The sequence below is a fragment of the Bos grunniens genome, chromosome 17 (assembly GCF_055505025.1).
Source record: "Bos grunniens cultivar Pamir isolate PY7600 chromosome 17, Bosgru_T2T1.0, whole genome shotgun sequence".
NCBI lineage: Eukaryota > Metazoa > Chordata > Mammalia > Artiodactyla > Bovidae > Bos > Bos grunniens.
In genome coordinates this window covers 71,979,316-72,005,857 of record NC_141181.1, presented here as the reverse complement: position 1 = coordinate 72,005,857, position 26,542 = coordinate 71,979,316, and the positions used below count along the sequence as shown (strand labels likewise).

The window sequence follows — 26,542 nt, the reverse complement described above, 5'->3', positions numbered from 1 at the left end:
TGACACCAGAATTTGAGGCGTTTTCCACCTGAGCAGAAGTCAGGGCCGAAGTCTTGTCTCCACTTGGGAAAGCGTTCTGTGCCCCCTGAGTCCCAAGAGGCCCAGGAGCTCACCCACCTGGACCTGCACATTCAGAGCAGGAAGTGTGATGCCCCGTTCCTAGCCCCTGACACTCCCGTCCCAGGGGGCTCCTCCAGTCATCCCTGCGGAACAGAGAGACAGCGGACAAGCTGGCGTCCCCGCGGGCCGGGCGGCTGGCTTCCCATCTCCCCATTCCCACCAGTGAAGTGGGGATAATGACACCCCACACGCACACCCTGGGGGTGACTAGCAGGCCGTGGGGGTTCCCCTGCCGGAGCAGGAAGCGTCAAGAAGCACAGGCATCGTTGCTCATAATTATCCGACACCTCAGCTGTTCACGTGGTGCAGCCCATGACGGCTGCCGGCTCCGTGTCCCCGAGATCCACACCATGCACCCCGCCCCAGCCCAGCTTGCCCAGGACCCTCAGTGCTGCCCTCCGCGTCCATGCCAGGCAGCAGGCTCTGCTCTGGGGGACAGGGTGGGGGCCACTCGCTGTGGGGGGTGGGGCAGTGCTGGGAAGTGTCGTCCCCGTGTTGGGGGCTGGGGTCACATGGCCGCAGGCCCGTGGCACCCGTCAGGCCTCCATGAGTCTGGGGGGGACCCTGGCCTGGCGATCCCGTTCCTCTGGTCCACCCTGAAGGCTGAACGCGCACCCCCCCCCATCAACCCTGGTCTCAGAGCTTCCCACCAGGAAGACGTGGCTCTCCCACACACACTGTCCCAGACCGAAGAGGGGCTTCCCCACCCCCTGGGGCTCGGGGTCTCAAAAGCAGCTGAGGAAGCAGGCGGGAAACAAGCTGCGAGGCTCTCATCCAAAGGCCATGGGAGGACTGGCCTCAGCTCTTGACCTGAAACTTGAAACTGTCAATGTGGGAATTACTGCCTCCAGTGATAATCCCAGTTGTCATCGCGAGCGCCAGCCTGCCCTGGCCCTGCGGCTCAGTCCCCAGTCTAGCTGGGCGCTGATCCTGCTTCTGCAGCCCGCCTGGCCATGCCCACGACAGGCACAGCTGCCAGACCCTGACCCAGGCGGGGGGCCCACCTGCAGGCCAGCCTGGAGAGCAGGTCCCCAGGGGGGTCTGGGGCATCAGTTCTGAACACGTTTGGGGAGAGACGAGTCCTGCAGAGAAACTCAGCCCATGGACATGGGCAGAGTGGACCCCCACGCCACAGGAGGTCCCGGGCCCACCAGGAGGAGGCCCTTCTCGCAAGAATCAGGAGGACACGGCAATTGGAGGTGCTCCCAGGGGTGCCTGACCCCAGTGCTGTGCCTAGGACGTCTTCCAGAAACGCCCCGCGTGGTGGAATCCCAGCCCGGCTTACCCAGATCACGCACGGCACAGGCTCGCAGTTCCTAGGGTCCTGTTTTAAAGCCACGGGATCTGGGCTCGGACTTGCCAGACAGGCCTGGAGAAGACAAGCCCGATTCCTGGGCCTCAGGTTGCCGACCCCGAGGTCTCTGTCCCTCCCGACCGGGCACTGCCAACTCCCTGCCAGGAGTGGGGGTGGAGACCATCCAGGTCACCCACCCGCACAGTGGCCTGGTACCCGCCGCAGGCCTCCATGTGTCAGGCCCTTTCCAGCCACTTCCTCCAGGAAGGAACCTGACCACGTTCTCCAGTACCCTGCCAGCAAAAAGACCCTTCCCACATCGAACACTTTGTAAAGCGTCTCCAAGGCCCAGAGTCAGCCCCAGCCGTTTCTGGGTCTCACCTCGCTCCAGCCTGAGACGCACCTGCTCCCGGCTGGGACCAGGGCACGTCCCTCAGGGCGGTCTAATGGGGGAGCGGCCCGATCTGAGCGGCTGGACTCAGGCCAGCAGGCCCCCCCAGAGAGGCTGCATGGGCAGTGCAGATGGGCAGCCCCTGGCCTGCTAGCTACCCGGCCACGGTGCATCCTGGCGGGGAGACGGCTGGGCCCTGAGCCGCGTGGAGCCAGACAATGGCTTGAGGATCTCGTGTGATGGAACCAGCCTTTCTTGGGGGGGACGGGTTAGAACCTGGCTGGCACCTGGGCTGGCCAGCGTCCAGCGAAGTGTCACGGGGCGCCTCAGAGCCGGGTGACGTGCCAGCCCCTTGCCACTGCCCCCTTCGGTCCTGGGGAGTCAGCTGCAGGACCACCCCTCAGCCTTGATGGGGGAGGCACTCTGAGATGCCCCTCCCTGAAAAATCCGACACCCCCGCCCCCAACCCGAAAGGAGGCCCTCTGCTGGATTTTCTCCCACCCTCTGTGCCTAAGAGCCCCCTGGCCTTCCACCTGCTTCCCAACCTGCCTCCGGACGCCAGAACCCACATGCAAGTCCTCTCCCCGCTCCGGCCACCGACCGGTGGGACACGGGCCTTGCAGGCACCATCCCACCCCTCCAACCCAGGGCCGGATCAGAAGAAACACGCCACACCCACACGGGTGAACCCCGGCCCATGGGGGCGCCTGGACGCAGGAGGTGACGGGCTGGGTACCAGTGCCATCCAGGCACAGACATCCCCGCAGTACGGTGGCGCTGTGTCCCCCTAGTCCGGTGTCTCCCCTTGAGGCCGAGACAGGCTGGGACCCATCAGGTGGGCCTGCTGACCAGCCAGAGAGTCCCAGAGATGACTGGCAGCCCCCAGCCAGGTCAGGCTCTGTCCGCCCCAAGGTCCCAGCCTCTCCGGCTGGCAGGATGGCACCTGAGTGGCACCTGAGCGTCTGGCTTGGTGCAGAACTCAACGTGCCAGGCCCCGCCATCGCCCAGCTGGGTGACCTGGGCTGTTGATCGTGTCTCGCTGGGCCCCAGGCTTCTCATTGCTAGAAAGAGGACTCCGCCGGTCTGCTGGCCACAAGTCCTGAGGAGGAGGTGCGAGGCCCTATGCTTGGCAAAGCAGCATCCAGAAGGCGCCTGCCCCGGGCCTGTGGGATCTGCAGATGCCAGCCTGGGCTGAGCCCTGTTTCCCTTGGCTCCTAGCTGCCGGAGAGTGACAGGAAACTAGGGGTCACGTCACGCTGAGGTCTGGGCCGGTGGGTGGCGAGCAGGTCCCCGGGAGAGGAGGCTGGAGGAGACAGGCAGGGCGGCGTGCAGGGGATGAACGGCCTTCGGACAGGCTGGGGGCATCCCAGAGGGACGGGGAAGACCCCAAAGACTTCCTCTCCTGGGACTTCCTCCCCCACCAGCCCCCTCCTCCCGCCACTCTGGCCTGGTGTCCGGCTCCCCTTCTGAAACCGGAGCAGAGACGTGGGAGCAGGCGTAGGCGGGGCGTGACTGGCGAGCCCGCACGCTCCTCGGTGTCCAGGGAGGGACGCAGGGTGCTGGATTCCAGGCCTGCTCCCACGGCCACGGGCGGGGCAGGGCGGGCACAGTCAGCTTAGCTTAGCCCCCGGGACGGACCCCCCACACACACACCCCTCCCGACCCGGCTGCCCTGTCCAGGGTGCACGGCCCAGCCTTCTGCGGATGGGAGGGGGCGGATCAAGTCAGATGCAAAGGCCCTCCTCTGCGAGGTGCCTGCCACGTACCGGCTGTTACGGCCCTAACTGTGGGTCCCAGCCCAGCCCTACAGATTCCTCGAGTCACTCCCAGCTGACAAACGAGAACACAGAGGGGAACGGTCGGCTCCTGACGCCCTCCGCTGCCCCGTCTGCTGGTCCCAGACCCTCTGCCCCCACCACCCACCCACCCCACGGACCCCACCGCGGAGAGGCAGGAGCCCCACACCACTAGGGGCATGTGCCCTGGTATCCAGGGAAGGGCGCGGGGCACGTTCCTGCCGGATTCCTGCTGTGCGGGGTGGGTGACAGCTGGCGGTGGGGCTCTCCAGGCGACCGGGAAGGCGGGTCTGGCACGTGGGGCAGCTTCTGGGATCCTCCAGCCCCAGGAATCCGCGTGTTGGCAAAGATGTCCACGTTTGGGGAGCCCAAAGCCTTCCCCCCACCCCAGAAATGCGGGCAGGAATTTAACGTGCAGCTGTGGCTGCCCTGCTGGGACGGCAGAATCCATAGAGGAGGCCTCAATGGGGCAAAGACGAGGCTGAGCGGGGAGGGCATGGCCCAGGGCAGCAGGGAGGTGCTCCCCGGCATCGCGAGCTGGACACTGAGTTGTCGGGGCCCTGGGGCTCCCCAAGGGCCGGCCCATAGCAGTCAGCTGGGCCAGGCTCGGGGGCTCCCGCAGGAGAAGCCACTGGAGAGTTGGGGCGGCGGAGTCACCAGCACCCTCGAAAGGTGTGGGGCGGGAATACCGGGAGCACTGTCACATGTGGGAGATTCCTCGGCAGAGGTGTGAACGCCCGCCGCCCTTCCCCACTCGCCACGGCCGTGCTTTCTGCACAGAGCGCATGCAGGGGGCTCGTCCAGGGGTCCAGAAGGCAGATGGGCCCGGAGGGCGGGATAGGGATCTCACGACCTGAGGGACATCCTGGCAGTGACTTCTTTGGTGGGGCTGGGGACTGTCTGTTTTTTCTTTTGTTTTTTAAACTTTCTCTTAGAGTAGTTTCGGCTTCGCTTTGAGAAGAAGGTCCGGAGGTTTCCCGCATGCCCCTACACGGGCACAGCCCCCCACCATGCGGGTGGGACATTTGTTACCATCGATGGGCAGAGTCTGGTTTCCTGTCAACGGGACCTGCTGGGACCCCCACCCCACTCCCAGGCTGACAAGGCCCCCAGGGGCTGAGCTGACCTAGCAAGGGTCTCAGCACAGCTCTTGGACCCTGTGAGATGGTTCCGCCTCCGCAGAGAGCCTTCAGTTCAAGGACTGTTCGGGGCCTCCTTGGTGGTGCAGGGGTAAAGGATCCACCTGCCGATGCAGGAGACGGGTTTGATTCCTGATCCAGAACGATCCCACAGGCCCCGGAGGGCTAAGCCCCGGAACCACACCCGCTGAGCGCACTTGCCTCAGCTGCTGAAGCCTGCCTGTGCTGAGCCCCTGCTCTGCATCAGGGGAAGCCACTGCAATTAGAAGCCCATGCCCAGCGACTAGAGAGTACTCCCCGCTCGCTGCAACCAGGAGAGAGCCCGTGTGTGGCAGTGAAGACCCAGTGCAGCCAAAAATAAAAGCCATCCCAGAGACCAAACCTGCAATAACTCAGGACCTTGGACGTTCTCAAGGGGCTCCATGCTCCTGGGATTTGACCAGCCATCGATCTGGGGGCATTTCAGGAGAGAGCGAGACGCTGAATCAAAAGGGGGAGAGGTTTTCTTCTGGGTGGGGGAGCCGACGAGGCCAGCACTAATGATGAGGCAGCCGAAGACCCAGCACTGAGGATGCACGTGAAAGCGGCTTCTCCTCGCAGAGCCTCCCTGGATGCGACTGTGTCCCGCTCCCTGACAGCTCGTCCACGTTTCAGCAAGCCCGCAGTCAAGATGTCCTTCCTTCTGGCCCCTGGGCAGCTCAGATGCTTGCTCATGCCCCATTCTCTCTGCGAGGCTGGACCCCAGGGCGACGCACCCCCGGCGGCTCCCTCCCCGCCTCCGCCTGAAGACAGCGCCCGTTGCTTTGCCGGGTGGACGCCGGCAGCAAGAGGCACCTTCAGTCCCAGTCTGCACGCACGCTGTCCAAAGCCGCATCTCCAGTGCGTTCTGCCAGGCCCTGCTCTCTGCCCCTTGAGGCGCTCGGCATGTTCAGGCAGCTCTGGGACTGCGTGGCTTTTGGCTTCGAGGGGACTTTTCCAAGCTCAAGGTGAAGATGTGTACACAGCAGGCCGCTCCTTGCTCAGAGTGTCCTGTCGCTCGGGCATATGCAGGGCCGCCTCCGGTCACCACCCGCCGGACCTGCGCCTGGTCTCCAGGCAGGTCTAACGTCACTTCCGCCAGACCTGGGTCTCCGGACTCACTCTTTCTGGCCCCTTTCAGGTGGAAGTGAGGGTGCTGGCATTTTCATGGTAAACCTAACTCGAAAGATAAAACTGCCCATCCTGTACGTACAGCCATTCTGCTGGGGCCTCTGCACCTCTGCTTTTTATCCTGAACAGGGTGTGGGGGGGGGTCGGACACCTTGTTTCTGCAAAGAGCCAGCTGTTAAACATTTTCAGCTCTGCAAGCCAGGTGGTGTCTGTTGCAGCTTCTCAGCCTCACCAGCCCAGATTGAAAGCACCTGTCCCTCTTGCGGAGAGTGCCGCGTTCCAATAAAACTTGATTTACAAAAAAGCAAGCCGTGGGCCGGACCAAGCTGTAGCTTGCTGACCCTGGCCCCAGTAACCAGGAGGGGCGCCACCTTCCTCTCCTCAGTTTCATAACCTGGCTGTTCCTTGCCGTCACCATAGACCGAGGAATTTGTCACACGGCTTGGTCACCTCTTCATCTCTGCCAAGAACGCACTGACACAGGTGACACGCCATAAGACAGAGATGTCCGCGGCCTTCACGTGCACTCACTCTCAATGGGAGAATGTCTGGGTCCTGTGGGAAGAACGTTTTCTAAAGGGAAAATTCACGTCAGTCATGGCAGCACAAGGCCTGATCGAGGATCTTGATTCATACGTAAGGAGAGATTGTGCTGGAAAACAGCACACGGGGCGCCTGAAGGAAGTGAATCACGGAGCCTGAGGAGGCGGCTTGCCCTGCCCCGCCCGGGGAGGGGCCCCACTGCAGCGGGGCCTCCAGGTCCCAAAGAAGGAGAGCAGGATGTGGGCCAGGAGCCTGCCAGCCTGGGTGGAGGCTGTGTTTGTGTCGGCCTTGCTTGCCTGGTTCCAGAGGGCTCTGAGGCAGCTGTCAGAACTGGCGTGGCGTGAACCAAGGCCACGGTGGGGAACCGTGAAGGCCCGAGGAGGGTCTCAGGCCCTTGGGGTGCACCAGCCGCACCGACGGGCCCCCAGGCTTCCTGATGGCAGAGCCTGGGAAGGTGGACGCGACCCGCATGCCCGCTGCTGTCGGGGGCGGGGGCAGCTGGGGTGCAGGATGACCGGGCGGCTGGCAGTCGCACACCCTGGCCTCCTTGAGACAAGGGTTCTCCCCCAACCCTCCGATTGGCTGGAGCAGGAGACCGTAGAGGCTGAAAATGAGGACTCTGGGTCCCCCTGGCTGCCTCACAGACTCCTAGGGATGCCCCCCCAAGGGAAAGCCCCGATCAGCCACCAGCACAGACGGGCAGGAAGGCGCTCAGACCATGCCCCTGAGTCCCTGGCGTGAGACCTGGGAGCTGGGGCCCTGGAGTCTGACCTTTGACCTGGCGGGGGTCGTGGCCAGCCGGCTGCCGGCCTGGTCAGAGAAGCAGGGTAGGGGGGTGTCCACCGAGTGGGTGGAGCCCGGAGGTGCACAGAGAAGAAGCCCCGAGTAACACGCGTGTGCGTTGCCCTGGGCTCCCGGCCCACCTTTGGTCCAGGCCCTTCACGGTCACGTGTCCCCCGTTTGTGCACGGAGGGAGGGTGCCTGAGACTTGGGGAAGGCACAGCCCCAAGCTGCTTTCCCTCACTGCTCCACACGTGGCTTGGGGGAGCTGACCTTGGGCCCGCTGCAGGCAGCCAGGCACGCCCTCCCCGTGGTGGCAGCCAGGCTGCCGGCCCCCTGATGCCCAGTCTCCGAGGCTGTCTCCACGCACGGACGCCCAGAGGACCAGCGAGGGCTGGGCTTCAGCCCCCTGCCCTGGGCTCATCACCGGGGCGAGGGGACCCTCCCACCCCGATGAGTGAAAGGGTCATCCCTGGGCAGACCCAGCACCATGGCAGGTGGGCAGGTGGGCCCCCTCGCAGCCTCTGCCCACCCTGCAGATCACAGGGTGGCTCAGAGTCAGGGATGCCCAATCCTGCCAGAGCCAGAGGTGAAGCTGAGCCCAGGAAGAGCAGCATCCACCCCATGGGCTGCCAGCCGCCACCCGCAGTCTCCCAAGAGCCCTGCAGACAGGTAACCAGGTCAGCAGGGCTGATGCCCGCTGGGAGGCAGCCTGGGTAGGAGCGTCCTGGGGACCCCGGGGCAGGTGGTGCCCAGCGCAGGAATGACTGCGAGGCAGCAGGTGCCCAGGGCTCCGCACCCACATGTCTTCCTGTTGTGCAGTCTGTGCCCGAGCGGCCCGTACAGGCCACGGGCTTCCTCTGAACTGGGCCGGCGGCTGAGATAAGGGCACCTGGGCACTCGCTCTGGGCGGCCTGGGGCCAGGCGCCAGAGCCTCTGCCCCTGGGAAAGGCAGGGCCAGGCCCCACTCCAGGGCCGCGGAGGAAGAGGAGGCGAGCCCTGGGCAGCTGCTGCGGGAGAGGGTCCAGCGGGGCCTACAGACCCAGCGGGGTCTCAAAGCAGGTTCGCAGCTCCTGGCTGGGCGCCCAGGCCACCAAGGGGGGCCCTGCCGGTCGGTGATGCCCCCCGCCCCCAGACCACAGCCCGGTGGCTGGTTCCCCGTGGCCGGGCCCAAGACGCCGGCAGTGGGGATGTGCTGTCCTCTTGGCCCTTCCTCCCGTTTCCGAGCCGTCGGCCAGTTCCTGTCGCCTGTCAGTGTCACTTCTCCCTGAAGCCGGGCCCTGTACCCGCTCCCCTGGAGTGACCGTCACAAGCCGGCCGCAGTCCAGCTCCTCACCCAGACGTGCCGCCAGCGTCGCCTGCCCCTGGGCCCACCCTCACGACCTCCGCAGCCCCTGGCTCTCCCAGCAGGACTGCGGCCCCCTGCTGTGTTCGGCATGTCACCCTACCCGAGCGTGGGTCCCCTGAGGCTCCGACCCCTCCTTCCGTGGGGGTGTCCCTGCTGGTTCCTCTGTCCCACCCGGCCCTCACCCCTGGAAAGCCCTCCGGTCTCCTCGGCAGCCCTCTCTCCGCTGGCTCTGCGGCACCTCTTCCAGGCCACAGGCTGTGTCTGCTCAGCCTCCTGTGGGTGCCCAAACAGAACGACCGCAGGCTGTGGCTCAGACGACAGATGTGAATCGTCTCCAGTTCTGGAACAGAGGCAGGGCAGGGCCAGGCCCTCTGGAGGCTCCGAGAAAGTCCTTCCTCCACGCCCAGCTCCGGGTGGCCCTGTGCACCCCTTGGCTTGTGGCCTCACCCTCCCAGTCTCAGCCCCTGTTTTCACTTGGCCTCCTCCTCCTCTGTCCTTCCCAGGGGACCTGGCATCTGCTCCCTCACCCCATGGTTACTTCCTGGGGGAGACTTCCTTCTCTGCTGCCCGCCTAGGGGGTCCGGCCGCCCCTCGTCGGTGGCCTCGCCACACGATTCCTGGGGTTCTGCGGCTCTCAGGGCTGGGGCTGGGTGCCCCTGCCATCCTGCGTCCGGCACTGTGCCGGCCCGAGGGACGGGCTGCTCAATAAATGTTAGTTTGATTGTCTGGAGCCAGACTGCGCAGTGTCACAGAGTCAGGCTATGCAGAGTCCGGGTCACGGCGCAGCCAAGGGCTGCGGCTGCTCCCAGCTGGTCCTGCAGCCTCTGTCTGGGCCCGAAGTATTGGTGACCTTCCACCCCCCAACCCCCGGGGGATCTGGGAGCCAAAGGCACAGTTGGGTGGGTCCTCGGAGACAGAGGAAAGTTCTCTGATGATGTGGTGGGTGCTGTTCGGGGCATGTGGGCTTTGGTGCTGGAAGGCCAGCCAAGTTGACCTGATAATTTGGTCTCCACCCAGCTGGGTGGGACAGGCTGTTGTGGCCTCGCCCTCAAGAGCTCAGCCTGGCTCAGGGCACCTGGGGCTGCCTGGAGGGTGGGGCAAGCTCAGGCCCCTCCCAACTGCGTTTTCTGGCCTGGGGGCGGTCCATAGCCAGCCTGGGGCCTTCTATGCCTGGCAGGGACTTGCCAGGCTGGTTCACAGTCTGGGTGGCTGCCTGAGGGCTGGCAGGGCTGGCTCCTGGGGTGCCCTCTCTGCCCCTCCTCCCACAGAACCCCGCCGGGCTGCAGGGGCCGACTGGACAGGGGCCATCTCTCTGGAAAAGGATGTTGACCCGTGTGGTGTGGCTGCAGGAAGGGACAGCTGCCAGCCTGCCGGTGGAAGAAGGCAAAACAGAGGAACCACCCAGCCGCGTCAGAACGCGCGGCCCCGGCTTTCTGCCCGCGGTCGCTTGGGGCCCCGGTGCCAGGCCGTCCTGACGTGTGTCCGGAACAACGCTCTAGCTCGTCAGGAAACAGCTGGATTATGTTCCCAGGTTCCTGGTTTAAGAGACAAAAACAGTTTTTCCGTTTTGTACGATGGAGATGAGATTATGTAACAGAAGAGGAAAGGTTTTCACGTGAACGGCTCAGGGGTGCAGTGTTGGGCAGCCAGCCGCCTCCCCTGTCCACTTCCCAGTTTCATCACCCCAAGGAAGCCCCACACCCCCCGGGCACCTGCTCTCTGCCTCTGTGGACCGGCCTGTTGTGGACGTTTCGTGTACATGGGGTCAGGCCGCTGCCTGGCGTTTGGGGGCTGCCCTCACTGGGGCTCAGCTGGTGAATCCGCGTGCAGTGCGGGAGACCTCGGTTTGATCCCTGGGTTGGGAAGATCCCCTGGAGGAGGGAAAGGCTACCTACTCCAGTATTCTTGGGCTTCCCTGGTGGCTCAGCAGGTAAAGAATCCGCCTGCAATGCGGGAGACCTGGGCTCAGTCCCTGGGTTGGGAGGATCCTCTGGGGAAGGGAGAGGCTACCCACTCCAGTGGTCTGGCCTGGAGAGTGCCATGGACTGTACAGGGCACAGGCTCCCAAAGAGCCAGACACGACTGAGCGACCTTCACTTCCTGCCATAAAGCTGGGGAGGTTCATCCACGCTGTGGTCTTCCTAAGCCAATAATCTTCCTTTCTGTGGATAGACCACTTTGGTATGTCCATGTATTTATCAACAAGTCGGGGTTTTTTTTGTTCTGTTTTTACTAGAGTATGATTGATTTAAAGTGAAGATGGCAGACGGTACAGAATCTGCCTGCGATGTGGGTTTGATCCCTGGGTCGGGAAGATCCCCTGGAGAAGAAAATGGCAACCCAGTCCAGAATTCTTGCCTGGAGAATCGCATGGACAGAGGAGCCTGGCGGGCTGCAGCCCCCGGGGTCGGGAAGAGTCAGAGGCGACGGAGCGACTGGCGCTCTCACGTCGTCGATTTACGAGGTCGTGTCAGTCCCGGGCGTACCACAGAGGCGACTCGGCTGAGCTTGTACTTGTTTATTCTGGTTTATAATCGAATCCGTCCCTTGCTCTGGCGGTGCTGGGGCTTCGTTGCCGAGCGTGAGCTCTTCTCTGGTGGGGTGAGCCGGGCTCCTCTGGTGCGCAGCCTTCTCCTTGCGGCAGCTTCTCGTCACAGGGCACGGCCCTGTGGTTGTGACCCACGGGCGTGGCTGCTCTGAGGCCTGTGGGCTCTCCTGGGTCAGGGCTCAAACCCGCGTCTGCTGCGTTGGCAGGCGGGTTCTTTCCCACTCGGGATGTCCCTGTGTACTCTTTCGGGTCCTTTGCTCGTCCACCTTGTCACGGAACATTGGGTCGAGTCTGTGCTCTACAGCAGGTCTCGGTGATCTCCAGAACATTGAGTCGGGTCTGCTCTACAGCGTCTCGGTGGTCTCCATCTCATAAGGCAGAGGGTGCGCGCGCACGCCCCAGGCTTCTGACTGGTCCTTCCTGACCCATTCATCCGCTGATGGATGCCTGTGTTGTTTTACATTCTGATTGTTCTGGAAATGTTGCGAAAGACCGGGTGCATGTTCTGGTAGTAAGTTTCGGTTTGGGCGCCTGCTTTCACCTGAGTTACACATACCCAGGACGTTACACATGCCCAGGACGAGAATCACAGAGTCACGTGGCTGCCACTTTGGCTTTTGAAAAATGCCTTTGCTTTGAAGTGTTTGTAAGTTGACTGAACTGGGCAGCTCACACAGACAGACCCGGACGCAGTTCCTCTCTCTCTGGGACTCAGTGTCCCCGTCTGAAAAACAGGCGTCTGGAAGTTCCTGCCTCCTAAGGGGACGGAGGTGGGGGGGGATTCAAGGAGCTGATATGAGTGGCCAGCCCTGTGCTTGGCCCAGAGGCAGTGTAGGGCAAAGGTCAGCGGGAATTTTGCAAAAATACCCACTTGTTACATCAAAGATGTGAGAGTTTTCCACTGTTTGGAAAACTTACTTTCCTGAGCAGCACAGGCATTCCCTGACTGTGCTCCAGGCGCTGCCACAAATACAGGAGCCAGCCTGGACCCCGAATCTGCTCTCAGCGCATGGGACAGCGGGTTGCTGCTGCTGCTGAGTCGGTCAGTCGTGTCTGACTCTGCGACCCCATGGGCTGCTGTAGCCCGCCAGGCTCCTCTGTCCATGGGCTTTCCCAGGCAAGAACACTGGAGTAGGGGAGCCATTCCCTCCTCTAGAGGAGCTCCCCCACCCAGGGATGGAACCCGAGTCTCCTGCACTGCAGGCGGGTTCCTGACCACCGAGCCCCCAGGAGGGCTCAAAGCAGAGGATGACTGTGGGTCCAGGGCCAGCTCTGTCCCGTGGGGACTGTGGGCCCCTGACCCCCCACACCCCAGCGTTCTGAGCCTCTCTCAGAGGAGCGAGCCGACCTTGCAGGGCCCCCGCCCCACCGCTAGCCACCGGGAATACGAGCGTCGAGAGTACCCAGCCCAGCACCGCCAGCACTGGGCTGGGCCAGGGGCCAGGACCGCGGGGTGTGGGGCTGGGCGGGGAGGGCGGAAGCCTGAGGGGGCCTGGTGGAGCGGTTCTCTGAGCTGACCGCCGGAAGGAAGCGGCCGTCTGAGGTGCTTTTACCTTTGTAAATAAACACGTCCTGGCTGGGGTCTTCCTGCTGCACACCCCAGCCCTTGTGTCTTCCTGACCCCGGGGGCGTGTCTTATCAGCTGGGCCGCTCCCCGCACTCTCTCCTTCCCTGGTGTGTTCTGGGCAGGAAGGCCACGGACCTTTGCTCCCCCAACCGAGGGCCGCCAACCCGTGGACTCGCCCCCGGTGGCGCGTTGGCCTGAGGGCGGGACCTAGGCTGGGATCCGGAGGCCGCCAGGCGACCCATGCTGGAGCTGGGGACGCTCCAGGCACGTCGGGTCCAGGAGGCCCCCCGCCTTGCTCGTCCGCCCCCAGGACACGAACGGCCATGGTCCGAGCTCCGTTTTGCACGTTCCCGCGGAACTCTGCGGTGGGGTTCCCAGGGGGCCGGGCAGAGGCTTCAGAGGGGGTCTCGCTCCATGTGGAAATGGGGAGGGGCATGTCGAAGTTCCTGGGGCTGCTGGTGCTTCCCGGGCAGCTGTAGCCGGGCTGTCTCAGGCCAGGGGGCGCAGCATCTGAGGGCTGCAGGCACGTGCTGGGCGGTTCCCGGGAGTGGTCTGCGATGGACCAGGTCCTGCCCTCGCGCAGGGATCGCACCCAGCCCAGGTGAGGGGTGTGCGCGTGGGCGCGGGGCATGCAAGCCCAGTGGAGACAGTGGGGCTGTGTGACGCCCGGATCTGCTCTACAGAGAAGGCCCAGCCTTCCCTTCATCGTCTTTATTGCTGAAGGAGCTCACAGGTTGGGGGTGTCCTGGAGCCCCGATGTCCCTCACCCAGGCCTCTCTCCGCCGCTCAGGCAGCACCCCCTTGGATGTTTCGATTCTGTGCTCATTTTCTGCTGATTTCTTTTTAGTTTCTACTGTAGTGCGGCTGCTTTACACTGTTAGGTTCCTGCTGCCCAGCAAAGTGAATCAGTTATACATAAATATCCGCTGTTTTTTAGATTCTCTCCCCATGTAGGTCATCACAGACTCCTGGGTAGGGTTCTCTGTGCTGCCTTGTTGGGTTTGTGTCTAAGAGGCCATGGCGTGTATATGTCAGTCCCAGTCTCCCAGCCTGCCCCCCGCCCCCTTGGTAACCACAGGTTTGTTCTGTAAACGTCTGTAACTCTTATTTCTGCTTTGCCAAGAACTTAATCTGTGCCCTTTTTCTAGATTCCATGTGTCTGCGATACTTGTTTCTCTCTTTCTGACTGACTTCACCCCCCGTTCCGTGCTAGTTTTGGCTGTGATTGCCGATGGGCTGCTAGAGATGAGGCCCCTCTGGTCCGCTCCCCCGACATCGCCAGGGGGATGGGCAGGGCGGCAGGGCCCTTAGGCATGTGTGTATCTGTGTGTGCGCTCGGTCGTGTCCGACTCTTTGCACCCCGTGGACTGCATGTAGCCTCACAGGCTCCTCTGTCCATGGAATTTTCACGGCAAGAACACTGGAGTGGGTTGCCATTTCCTCCTCCAGGGGATCTTCCCCACCCGGGGCTGGAACCCGGGTCTCGCGTCTCCTCCACTGGCAGGAGGGAGCCCCAGGAGTGCGTGCCTACAGTCAAGTGTGCCGTTTGAGTCCTTGTGCGTGTCCAGCACGGAGGCACGAGGCACATTCTCATCGCTGTGCAGCCGTCCCCGCTGTCCAGCTCCAGGAGTCGTCTTCTTCCTGAACCAGACTTCACCCTGTTAAACTATATCGCTCCATTCCCTTCTAACTGCCGCCCTGGTAACCCCTGTTCCTTGTTCTGTGTATACAAGTTTGTTTGGGGACCTCATAGAGTGAGCACTGAAGAATTGATGCTTTTGAACTGTGGTGTTGGAGAAGACTCTTGAGAGTCCCTTTGACTGCGAGGAGATCCAACCAGTTCATCCTAAAGGAGATCAGTCCTGGGTGTTCATTGGAAGGACTGATGCTGAAGCTGAAACTCCAATACTTTGGCCACCTGATGCAGAGAGCTGACTCATTGGAAAAGACTCTGATGCTGGGAAAGATTGAAGGCGGGAGGAGAAGGGGACGACAGAGGATGAGATGGCTGGATGGCATCACCGACTCAATGGACATGAGTTTGAGCAAGCTCTGGGAGATGGTGAAGGACAGGGAGGCCTGGTGTGCTGCAGTTCAGCCCGTTAGTTCAGTCGCTCAGTTGTGTCCGACTCTTTGCGACCCCGTGGACGGCAGCCATGAAATTAACAGACGCTGCAGTTCACGGGGTCCCGAAGAGTCAGACACGACTGAGCGACTGAACAAGAGCAATGCGGTCAGAGGGTAAACCTGCCTTTCCGGGCCTGGCCGGGGTCACTCAGCCGCGTTGCTGCCGGCGCTGGACAGCCTTCCTTTCTAAGGCCGAGTGGTGTCCGCTTTGAATCCTGTGTCTGTCGTCCCTCAGCGGGCAGGCATGTGCTCCCGCCCATTTGGCCGCTGTGAATGTGGGCCTGCAGATACCTGGGCGTGACCCTCCTTTGAATTCCTCCTAGTCCATACCCGGAAGCGGGGTTGCTAGATCCTGTAGGTGTTCTGTGTGTGACGTTTTGAAGGACTTTTTTTTTTTTTTTTTAAAAACCAGTGTTGCCCTTCAGGTGTAAGAAGGGGACGTGAACTTGGCACCCCCCGGACTTACTCCTTTGCCTTTTCTGTGGGGTGGGGAGGGAGGCTGCCTTTTCTCCAGGCGTCAGAATGGATTGTAGATGCGCAGAGTGCTGGGCTGCTTGCCTGCAGAGGAGGTTTCAGGTTTCACTGTGTAAACGCTTTTCCACACTCAGCTTTTCCACACTCAGCCGGAGCTGTGACTCAGCCGCACTCCGTCCCTCCTCCTCCCCTCCCCACTGTGAGCTGTTCAGCTGAGCCTCCTCTCTTGCCTGGTGGTTCAGTGGTAAAGAATCCGCCTGTCAATGCAGGAGACACCGGTTCGTTCGGTTCGATCCCTGGGTCGGGAAGATCCCCCTGGAAGAGGGAATGACAACCCACTGCAGTTATTCTTGTCTGGAAACCCCATGAACAGAGGAGCCTGGCGAGTTACAGTCCAGGGGATCGCAGGAGTCGGAGGAGTGGAGGGCATGCCTTGCCTCTCGCTCTGCTGTGGTTCTGGGCAGACAGCGGCCTTTCTCATCCCGAATCGTGCCTTACACTCAAGACGGGGGGATGTCGGGTGTGGAAGCTGCAGAGCGAGAGGAAGACAGGTCCCGCGTGTTGCTTAGAAGCAGGAGGCGGGGGCGAGGGGCTTTCCTCCTGTGATACGCTTGCATCAGAACAGCCTGGGACGGGGTGGGGAGGGGCAGTCATCAAAATGAGGGGTGTCAAGTCCAGATGAGCAGGGCGGCAGACTGAGCCCTTGGCTGAGGACACAAGGGGTGGCCGGCTGGCCACGACCGAGGCTTGATGGCACTGCTTCCCTTAACCAGTGTCCACTGGGGAGATGTGTGCAGAGTGGGGAGACGGCTGGGTTTTCAGTTTCCAGGGCACCACCTTGTGACCCCTGGCGTCTGGCTGCAGACCTGGCCCCTCGGACTGGCCTGGCCGGGCGAAGCTTCCACGGCAGCACCGACAGCCAGCCCCTCTTGACACGGGCCAGCGGCCCCTCACCGAGGACTTCGGTTTACACCGGGCTTTAGCCCTGATGCTGTTGTGGAACCAGCACGTGAGCAAGTCACACATGTGAACACTTGCGGTTCTCGAGGGTGAGCCCTGGGGTCCCAAGCCTGACCCTGATATCCCGAGGTTCTCACTGGGGATTCGGTGTTGACTTGACCTGGGACGTGAGCTCAATGCGCTCACAGGCCTGGAAATCAGGTGACGCTCTCGGGTCATGTTCTTCCACAAAAGGAAGGAATATGGTAACTTTTTACAACATGGTTGTTAAAAAAAAAAAGAAAAGCTGAAGGTTTCTTGGGACGTGTGGACGCTGGCCATTCTGCGCTAGCGGGGAGGGCTGGGCGACAGGGACGTTTCAGCGCCAGGCAGGCTCTGTCCGTGGTCTAGTTTCTGGGCCCAGTTTCAAGTCAGCAAACCTGAGACGCGGATGGCTTGGGTGACCGGCGCTGTCTCAGCTGTGTTGCCACCTGGGTGGAACCGGAGCCTCTCGAGTCTGCGACCTTCCTCCCCGCCCCCCCGCTGGAGGACATTTATTTTCCTTAAAAAAAAAAAAAAATGTGATTCCAGAAAGAAGAGGAACGCAGGATCAGACTTGTTTGGGGGGTGGGTGTGGACCAGGGTTCTGTGCCCCCTGCCCCTGCCCCGCCCCGTCCTCAGGAACGCTGAGTGAGAGCTAGCTGAGCCTTTGGTGCCCCCCGCCCCGCCCCGTCCTCAAGAACGCTGAGTGAGAGCTAGCTGAGCCTTTGGTGCCCCCCCACCCCGCCATCCTCAGGAACGCTGAGTGAGAGCTAGCTGAGCCTTTGGTGCCCCCCGCCCCGCCCCGTCCTCAAGAACGCTGAGTGAGAGCTAGCTGGGCCTTTGGTGCCCCCCCACCCCGCCATCCTCAGGAACGCTGACTGAGAGCTAGCTGGGCCTTTGGTGCCCCCCGCCCCCCCCGTCCTCAGGAACGCTGAGTGAGAGCTAGCTGGGCCTTTGGTGCCCCCCCACCCCGCCATCCTCAGGAACGCTGAGTGAGAGCTAGCTGGGCCTTTGGGTCTTCTCAGGAGGCAGTGCTTGACTGTGGCCTCGGGCTGCCCCCTCAGGACGGTACAGAACCCACCGTCCAGGGGCTTCCCTGGTGGCCTCGTGGTTAAGACTCCCATCTCCCAGTGCAGGAGGCGTGGGTTCCATCCCCGGTCGCTGAACTACGATCCCACATGCTGTGATGTGCGGCCAAAAATAATAAAAATTGAGACCCTAAAGTCCAAGGGCCGGAGGGTGACACCCAGCGCAGTGATCTTGGTCCCTTAAGCGCCTCAGATGGTGGATTAAGAGGCCCAGGGTGCCTTGGTGCAGCCCGCAGCGTCCTCTGCGGCTCTCGCCCCAGAAGCGGCCTGAGGACCGGGACCCTCCTGTGGACCCACAGGCAGAGCCCAGCCTGGCCTTGGTGACGGGCCCCCGAGTGCAGACCCCAGGGCCCCAGGTGCAGCGCCGGGCCGGGGGGCGGCAGGGCAGGCTCTCTGCCCTGGCTGGAGCCCCCCGGGGGTCCTTCGCAGCCACCGGGGCCCAGGCCACCCCCGACTCGGTCAGTAGGTGTGGGGCCCGCCTGGGGTACGCTTTCTGAGCCCCTGGGTGATGCTGGCGGGTAGCCAGGGCTGAGGGCCCCTGTTGGAGGACGGTGACCTTCCGGGAGCGGAGCTGGAGGGGTGGGGCGAGGCAGGGGCGGGGCAGGGAGTAGGGACTTTGGCCTGCAGGCGCCCGCAGCTCGGTGGCCCGTCTCGGCCTGCAGCTCGTCCCCACGGCACCGGTGGAAGGCAGTGAGGCCTGTCCTCTGCTCTAGTAGGCTCTGGAAAGCCGGTGCCAGGCACTGGGCCCCACCTGGCCGGGTCGGTCTAGGTGCCGCCAGCACGCAGAACATTTGGTGCCGGAAGGTGTTGCCAGCTGGGGGCTGACCGCCCCGGAGGCCGCCTGTGCCATCACCTTGGGCTGCCAGTGTGTGCGTCACGGTGACGTGACCGAGCCCCGTTGGGATGACCTCTTGGAAGGCCCGGGCGCCCTTTGAAAGGAGGAGTGGACGGGCGGCTGTGACGTGAGGCTGGAACGGGCCGGGCCCTTGCGGGCTGATGGCCCAGCCAGGGAGTCCGCTCGGTAAGAACGGCTCTGGGAAGCGGGCTCTGGAGCCCATGTGGCCTGTGATCCATGGGGGCGGGGTGTGGGGAGCGCTGACTGGCGCCTGAAGGAACAGGGTGTCGGCTCTGTGGTCAGGTACCGCCCCCTCCCCAATTTGGGGAGAGCTTGCTGTAGGACAAGCCACGCTCTGCTCGTGGGGACTCTCAGCTGGGGGGCAGGGGGGCACAGCCTGTCTCCTGGCCTTGCACCTGGGTCGGTGGGGTCACTTAGGATCCCCCCAGATGGGGCTTAAAGACGTCCCTGGACAGCAGGACTCTAGCATTTGGGGTCCACCCTTCAGGCCCCACTGCCCCCACCTGCGGGGATCAAAGGCCCAGCCTCACGTGTGGGGAGGGGGCACCCCACCCCGCCCACCTGCAGAGTCAGCTGTGAAGGTGAGGTCCGGCTCTACGAGGCCCCTGTTCCAGGCCGCAGGGGACAGGTGGGGTGCCCCCAGCCCCCCAGGCCAACCGCCCTCAGCCCCTCACCCTGTTCCAGGCCCGCAGGGGACGGGTGGGGTGCCACCCCCCCAGGCTGACAGCCCTCGGCCCCTCCCTGCCTCTGACGCCCCTGCTTCTCTGCACTTGCAGATGCGTTGTTCGGGACGCCACCGGGGTTCAGCTGTGCCTCGGATCGGGCGGAGGAGCCGCGCCGGCCCCAGGACGGGCTGCCCTACATCGACGACTCGCCTGCCTCCTCGCCCCACCTCAGCAGCAAGGCCCGGGGTGGCAGGGATGCGGCGGAGCCCAGCAGAGCGGTGAGTCGGGGCGGGAGGGTGGGAGAGGGGGCCGCCGAGGGTCCAGTCTCCCTGAGGCCCTCGTCCCGGATCTGGGTGCATGGGGCGGGGGGGCGGGCGTGGAGGGCGGACGCGGGGGTCCCGGGGGGCGGAGGGCGGACGCGGGGGTCCCGGGGCTCTGTCTCGGCCGGCAGGGTGCATGGCGGGTCGGGTCCAGGCCCCCCCCCCCCAGCACACTAGCCCCCCCTCTTGCCCAAGGAGCTGCTGAGATGGCTCACCCGCTCTCTGGGGTCTTTCTCTGGGGGCCTGCCCATCTTTAGTGACCCTCCCGCCATCCCCTCTGCTCTGCGATGGAACTGAGGCCCCGAGATCCGTGGCGAGCGGAAGCTGGCACCACCCTAGTGCCCTCCCTCGCGGGCAGTGGCCGTGAAGGCCTGACTCCCGGTCCTCGTGGCCTCACGCCTCAGGCCGGCGCCCCCGAGGGGCGTCAGGGCCCAGCCGGGCACCCGCTTGACGTCCCAGGCCCACCCTGCTGGGCTGAGCGCGGGTGTTGCCCCCGATGACCGACACCTCCCTCCTCCCACTCAGCTTGTTTCTGGGGCGTCTCCACCCCGGATTTAGCAATGAGAGCGAGGGCTGAGGTTTCCCCCGTGGCTGGAACCACATCTCCTCACCACGCGGCCCCCCTGTGGGGCCGGCGCCTTCACTCAGGACTGCCGTTTTCCTTTGGCTTCTGTGATTTCTGGCTTCCCTGCCAGTCTAGACGGTAAAAACATCTGCCTGCAGTGCAGGAGACCTGGGTTCAGTCCCTGGGTCGGGAAGATTCCCCTGGAGACGGGAAATGGCCACGCGTTCCAGGATTCTTGCCTGGAGAATCCCACAGGTGGGGGAGTCTGGCGGACTGCGGTCCGTGGGGTCGCAAAAGAGTCCAGACGTGATTGAACCACTGACACTTTGGCTTTCCCCCTGCCGGGCAGGCTTCTCCCCCTGAAACGGGGGTGGTAGGTGGGCGCCCGTGTGAACGCATGCCTGCCTGGTGCGGCTTACCCACATGGCCAGCCCCGGCGTTCCGTAGACGAAGAGACCGAGGTTCAGAGGGGCAGAGTGACTTGCTCGAGGCCACACCGTGGCGGCTCTGAAGCCTTCCCCGCCCTCAGCTCAGCCATTCGGCCCCTGCCCTGCCCTTCGTGAGGTCTCCTCTCTCACCCTGCCTTGCGGGTGTGACTTGGGACAGACGAGCATCCTAACGGCCGATCCCTGGACTCGGGACGGTCCTCCCTGTCTGTCTGTGGTCCCTGAGGGCTGTCTTCCCCTGGCACATGACCTCCCGCCCCTGCCCGGGCCCCTGCCCTCAGGCCCCCAGCATGCTGACTTGGGGTTGTGCCCCCCACCATTTACCCCCAGTTGGGGGGCCCACCTGCTGGGGAGCCTGTCCAGACCAGGAGCCCTCAGACTCGTCTCGCCTTACACGCGCGGCGAGAAGGCTGCACCTGCTTGTCGGGCCTGGGGGCTCCAGCCCCAAGCGGGCACCTGGCCCAGGGGGCTTTCAGGTGGCACCTGGGGGAGACGGGGACGGGACCGGATGAGGCATGCGTGGTTTTGTTCTGGAAGCCCCGTGGTCCAGGGCTCGAGGCCCTGGAGACCGGCAGAGAGCTCTGGCTTTCTGGGGCCCTGTTGGCCACGCAGGGACACTTCCCCCTTTCGTCTCTGATTGTGGGTCTGAGGACGATGCGGCTGGGGCTTCCTGGCGCCCACAGGAAGCGCTGTGGTCTTGCGGTCGCCCGATCCCCCATCTGCCAGGGCCAGGGTGCCTGCCCGTTCCCCTCAATCCCGCCCCTCCAGGGTGGGGGCCGCTGAGCCTGGGCCCTTTCAGGGTGGCGGGTAGTGGGGGGTCAGGAGGACCTTCCTGGGGACCCATGGCGATGCGGGGGTTCGCTGGCCTACTGGGGGTGCAGGTCAGCTCCAGGAACACATGCCCGCAGGGTGAGTAGGGGTTCCCGGGGAGTTGCCCGGGGCACTGGGGGAGGAGCCAGGTGGGCAGTAGGGTGGGTCCTGTGACCCGAGGAGGCTGTCCCGGCGCAGAGCATCAGTGAGCACCTCCCTCCCGGTGCTCATCCTCAGAGGGGCCGCTGGGCGTGTCTGCGTTTCCCTGGAACGACAACTGTGCAGTGCCAGCTGGGGACCCAAGTCCCGGGCGAGTGCCAGTGGACACACGTCCCTCGTCTCCACGAGGGACAGCGAGGTTACACGTTCGTCAGCCCCTCGAGCAGGCTCCCGGGGAGCCCGGACCAGGGCCTCCGGCCAGCGCGTCCGGGGTGCAGACGAGCGTCCAGGCGTCACCCCAGCTGCCGTCCTGGGAGGGGGTAGCCTTTGTTCTGCAGCCGCGCTGGCCAGCAGGCCGTGACTGCCCCGGGGTTGGGGTGGGGGCCCTGCAGCTCTGGGCCTGGCAGCTGGCTGGCGGGCTGCCCCTCTGCTCCCCTGGCTCCCTCCCTCCGCTCCCCGACCTTGTTGTCACACTGGGGGTGGTTTTTTTTTTTGCTTTCTTGGCCACAGGGCTTGTGTTGTCTTCCCCTCCCGCTCCCGGGCAGTGGAGGCCTCTTTCCTCCAGCTTCCTCCTGCCCTCTCCGCGTCCCGGGCGCCTGCACACACCCTTCCCAGAGCCTGCGCGTGTGCAGAGCAGGTGTGAACACCGCAGTCCCGCCCTGCCCTTTGCCCCCTCCGCCTGTCTCCTCCGCCCTCTCGCCTCTGGGTGGGGTAGCCGGTGCCCAGGCCCCTGTCCGCTGCCCCTAGCCCCTCTGAGGCTCAGGAGAAGGTTCTAGTCTAGCCCTGGGCCTCGCTCACACGTTCCTTTACCCGGCCAGGCCCCTGGGAGCAGAGAGCAGGACGGGGCGCCGTCCTTTTCCACCCGGCTCTCCAGGCCGCAGGGCTGGGGAGCAGCTCCCCCGGGCACACAAGCCTTCACCCCGGCCATGGCGGGAGGTGCGAGCAGGGTCCCCTGGGAGCAGCTTCCCCAGGGTGCCTCCATTCGAGACGTGACCTCCGTGGTCTGAGAGGAGAGGGGGTGGCTGGGCCCCCCCACCTGCACATCTCTGCTGATGGTGCTGGGGGCCCCGGAGCCGGCTGCCCGGACGGTCCTGGACCCCGGGACCTGCTCATCTGATGGACGAGGGTTCCCTGGAGGGACCTTTGCACCTTCGTGAAGGTGTGGCCACGCCAGGGCCCAGCCCGCGGTTCTGGGTCCTCTCGCTGGTCGGTTTATTCCGTGGATCTTGGTGGAGAACCTGGGGCTCTGGGCGCCCTGGCCCGGAGGCTCCCGCTGCCCAGCATGGCCTGGACAGGGCTGTGGTGTGGGGCCTGGGTGTCCTTTCCCCAGAGTGGCTGAAAGCCAAGAATCCGATGGCTACCCCCCATACGTGTACACAGACACAGACAGGAACACGCATGAGCACGCGGGCTTTCAGGAGGCACCTGGGGGAGACGTATATGTGCGCGCGCGCATGAACACACACATGAGCGCAGACGTGTACACATGCGTGAGTGCACGCACACACATACACGTGCATGTACACAGGAGCGCACATGTACATATACACACAAGCACACGTATGCATGCTTGAGCACACGTGTACATACACAAGCACGCACATGCATGCTTGAACACACGTGTACATATACAAGCACACACGTGCGTGTACGCACGAGACACACACACACGAGCACCTGGCTTGTGCACACACAGCGATGCCCAGAGCAGAGTGGTGGTCCAGGCAGCCTTTCTGGGTGGTCCCAGCAGGCAGCCAGGATGCGCTGTAAGTCCCAAGGATGCAGAAAGCAGACACGGGGGCAAGTGGGAGCTGGGCTCCTTTTCTCCAGTTCGCACCTGGGCAGCCAAGGCTCAGGGCAGGAGGGCAGGGGCCTGAGACAGTGGGGCTCGCGGGGCGGGCCTGGCTGATGGCCGCACCCCCACCCCGTGGCTCAGCCCCGGTGCTTCCTGTCAGATCTGCCATTTCTCCACCACGAAGTACCTCCCTCCCGCCAGGCCAGGCAGGTGGGAAGGGCCAGTGGGGCTGGGGGTACAGAGGGGCTGCCCTGGGAGGTCCTGTTCCAGGTATTATGGGAACACACAATGGCGCTCATCTCACAGGCCACCAAGACGATGCTCAAAATCCTTCAAGTCCCAACAGTGGGTGAACTGAGAACTCCCAGATGCTCAGCCTGGATCTAGGAGAGGTGGAGGAACCAGAGATCAAACTGCCAGCATCCGTCGGATCATAGAAAAAGCAAGGGAGTTCCAGAAAAACATACTACTTTATGGGCTACGCTAAAGCCTTTGACTGTGTGGATCACAACACACTGGAAAATTCATAAAGAGATGGGAATACCAGACCACCTGACCTGCCTCCTGAGAAATCTGTATGCAGGTCAGGAAGCAACAATTAGAACTGGACATGGAACAACAGACTGGTTCCAAATTGGAAAGGAGTACGTCAAGGCTATTTATTGTCACCCTGCTTATTAAACTTATATGCAGAGTACATCATGGGAAACCCTGGGCCGGAAGAAGCACAAGCTGGAATCAAGACTATTGGGAAAAATACCAGTAATCTCAGATACGTAGATGACACCACCTCTGGCAGAAAGTGAAGAGGAACTAAAGAGCCTCTTGCTGAAGGTGAGAGGAGAGTGAAAAAGCTGGCTTAAAACTCATCATTCAAAAAAAAAAAAACAAAACTCATCATTCAGAAAACTAATATCATGGCATGTGGTCCCATCACTTCATGGCAAATCAATGGGGAAACAATGGAAATAGACACTTTATTTCTTGGGTTCCAAAATCACTGCAGATGGTGACTGCAGCTATGAAATTAAAAGACCCTTGTTCCTTGGAAGAGAAGCTGTGACCAACCTAGACAGCATATTAAAAAGCAGAGACGTTACTTTGCCAACAAAGGCCCGTATAGTCCAAGCTATGGTTTTTCCAGTAGTCAGGTACAGATGGTGAGAGTTGGATCCTAAAGATGGCTGAGCATTGAAAAATTGCTGCTTTCAAATTGTGGTACTGGAGAAGACTTGAGAGTCCCTTGGACAGCAGGAAGATCAAACCAGGCTCTCCTGGCACGTCAGTGGTAAAGGAACTGCATGCCAGTGTTGGAGACGTGGGTTTCATCCCTGATCCACGAAGATCCCTCATGCCTCGAAGCAGCTAAGCCCTGGCACCACAAGTGTGGAGCGTGTGCTCTGGAGCCCGGGAGCCAGAACTGCTGAGCTCACGGCTGCGGCTCCTGAAGCCCCTGCTCGGCAACAAGAGAAGCCACTGCCGTGAGAAGCCCGAGCACAACTAGAGACTCGGAGCCCCTGCTGGCGACAGCTAGAGCAGAGCCCGCACAGCAACGAAGACCCAGCACAGCCAGGAATAAATGAACAAGTGGAATTATAACAACAGAAAAAGGAGATCAAACCAATCCATCCAAAAGGAAATCAGCCCTGAATGTTCACTGGAAGGATTGATGCTGAAACGGAAGCCCTAGTACCTTGGCCACCTGATGTGAAGAACTGACTCACTGGAAAAGACCCTGATGCTGGGAAAGATTACGGGCAGGAGGAGAAGGGGACAACAGAGGATGAGATGGTTGGATGGCATCACCGACTCGATGGACATGAGTTTGAGTAAGCTCCAGGAGTTGGTGACAGACAGGGAGGCCTGGCGTGCTGCAGTCCATGGGGTCACAAAGAGCTGGACACGCCTGAACAACGATGGGAGTGCCAGGAGGCCTGCGCTGGCGTGGGATGATGGGTGACGACGCCCACGGACGTTAGCCCTGTCGTAACTGGGGGCAGGGGTCTTGCTGCTGGTGAAGTGAACGGAGCCCAGAAGTGCTGCCTGACGTTCAGTGTGGCACAGGGTGCCCCCCTGGCACCCAGCAGAGAACCCTGCAGCCCCAGATGTCACCCAGCAGAGAACCCTGCAGCCCCAGATGTCAGCGGGGCCAAGGCCAGGACCTGCCCCATCCGTCACGTCCCCCCGAGTGACCAACGGCCAGTGCTCCGCTTGCACACCCAAGGACAGGGCTGTCTCTGCTCACCTGCAGGCTGGGGAGCCAGTGGCGGAAAGGGCAGGGCTGTGTCCTCTTCTCTGGACACAGGGACACAGGGCCTCAGCCCCCTGGCACCACCCTCGGGCTGCAGTGGGGCCGGCCAGCACAGGCTGGACGTAGGGAGGAAAACCCCAGACAGGTGGGGCGCAGGCCTTGGGCACAGCCACCCTGACCCCAGACTGCCTCACTGCCGGTCAGGGAGCAGGCAGAGGACCTCAGCCCGGAAGTTGATGAAGAAGCAGTTTGGTTGCCTTGGGAATCATGCTCCGTGTCAGTTTCCGGGCATCTGTAATAAACCGCTACAGACCGTGTGGCTTAAACAAGAGAGACTGATTTCTGCCCGTTCTGGAGGCGGGACGTCTGAGGTGAAGGTGTCGGGGGCTGGTTTCTCCCGGGACCTCTCTCCTCAGCTCAGAGATGCCCGTCTCCCCCCTGCGTCTTTCCGGCCGGGTATGTCCGTGTCCTAATCCCCTCCTCCTCGTCTTCTCGAGGCGTCGATTTATAACTTGGTGTTTATCCTAGGTGTACGAGGCAGTGGTTGGGTATATGTGTATATTGTAAAACGATTGCCGGCCATGACTCAACATCCATCCCCACGCCTGGTTATAACATCCATCACCACGCCTGGTTATAAATGTTTTGTGTGCTAAGAACTCTTAAGATCTGTTCTTTGAGCAACTTTCACGTGTACGACATGGTACTGACTGTGGCAACCCGCTCAGAGGGAAGGTCCGTGGGCAGAGGAGCCTGGTGGGCCGCAGTCCCTGGGGTCGCAGAGGCGGCCACACCCGAGCGGCAACACACGGTCACCGAGCTGTTCCGTACATCCCCAAGACTTGCTTGGCTCGTTCCTGGAAGTCTGTGCCTTTTGATCACCTGATCTCTTCTTAGAAGGGCGTACCAGCCGTTTTGGACTAGGACCCAGCCCACTGACCTCGTGTTAACTTGATTACGTCTCTAAAGACCCTTATCTCCGAGGACAGTCGCGTTCTGGGGTGCCGGGGACACATCCCTGGTGTAACACCGTCACACCCAGTGCGGCGGTGTCGTCTTGCAGCCTCCAAACCCGGCCCCCCTTGTCTGCATCCAGGGCCCTGCCAGCTCTGTGTTCAAGGCAAAGACCTCAGAGTGGGGAGGAGGGGGTCCTTGCTGTAGCCTACAGGTATGTGGGTCCCAGCGTCTAGAAAGCAGGCTCAGAACAGCAGGTTTAAGGGACAAAGGCCCTGGACCCAGGAGACGGGGTTTCCCTTGGACAGGTGGCGTCAGCCCAGCCTCGCCCTGTGACTGGGCACAAGGCGGGCTGCCCAGCCCTGGCCGGTCCAGA

General features: G+C 62.6%; 1 protein-coding gene across 3 annotated transcripts in view; it reads left to right on the top strand.

Annotated features, from left to right (window-relative positions):
- Positions 1-26,542, top strand: part of BCR (BCR activator of RhoGEF and GTPase) — an 87,073-nt gene that overhangs the window by 21,304 nt on the left and 39,227 nt on the right. For 2 of the 3 annotated variants that reach the window (XM_086349076.1, XM_086349078.1), the window contains exon 2: positions 18,978-19,144. In XM_086349076.1, coding sequence (XP_086205202.1) covers positions 18,978-19,144 — 167 coding nt within the window. Of the gene's footprint in view, positions 1-18,235; positions 18,367-18,977; positions 19,145-26,542 lie in introns of those variants that run through there. The other variant, XM_086349077.1, reaches the window with a different exon arrangement.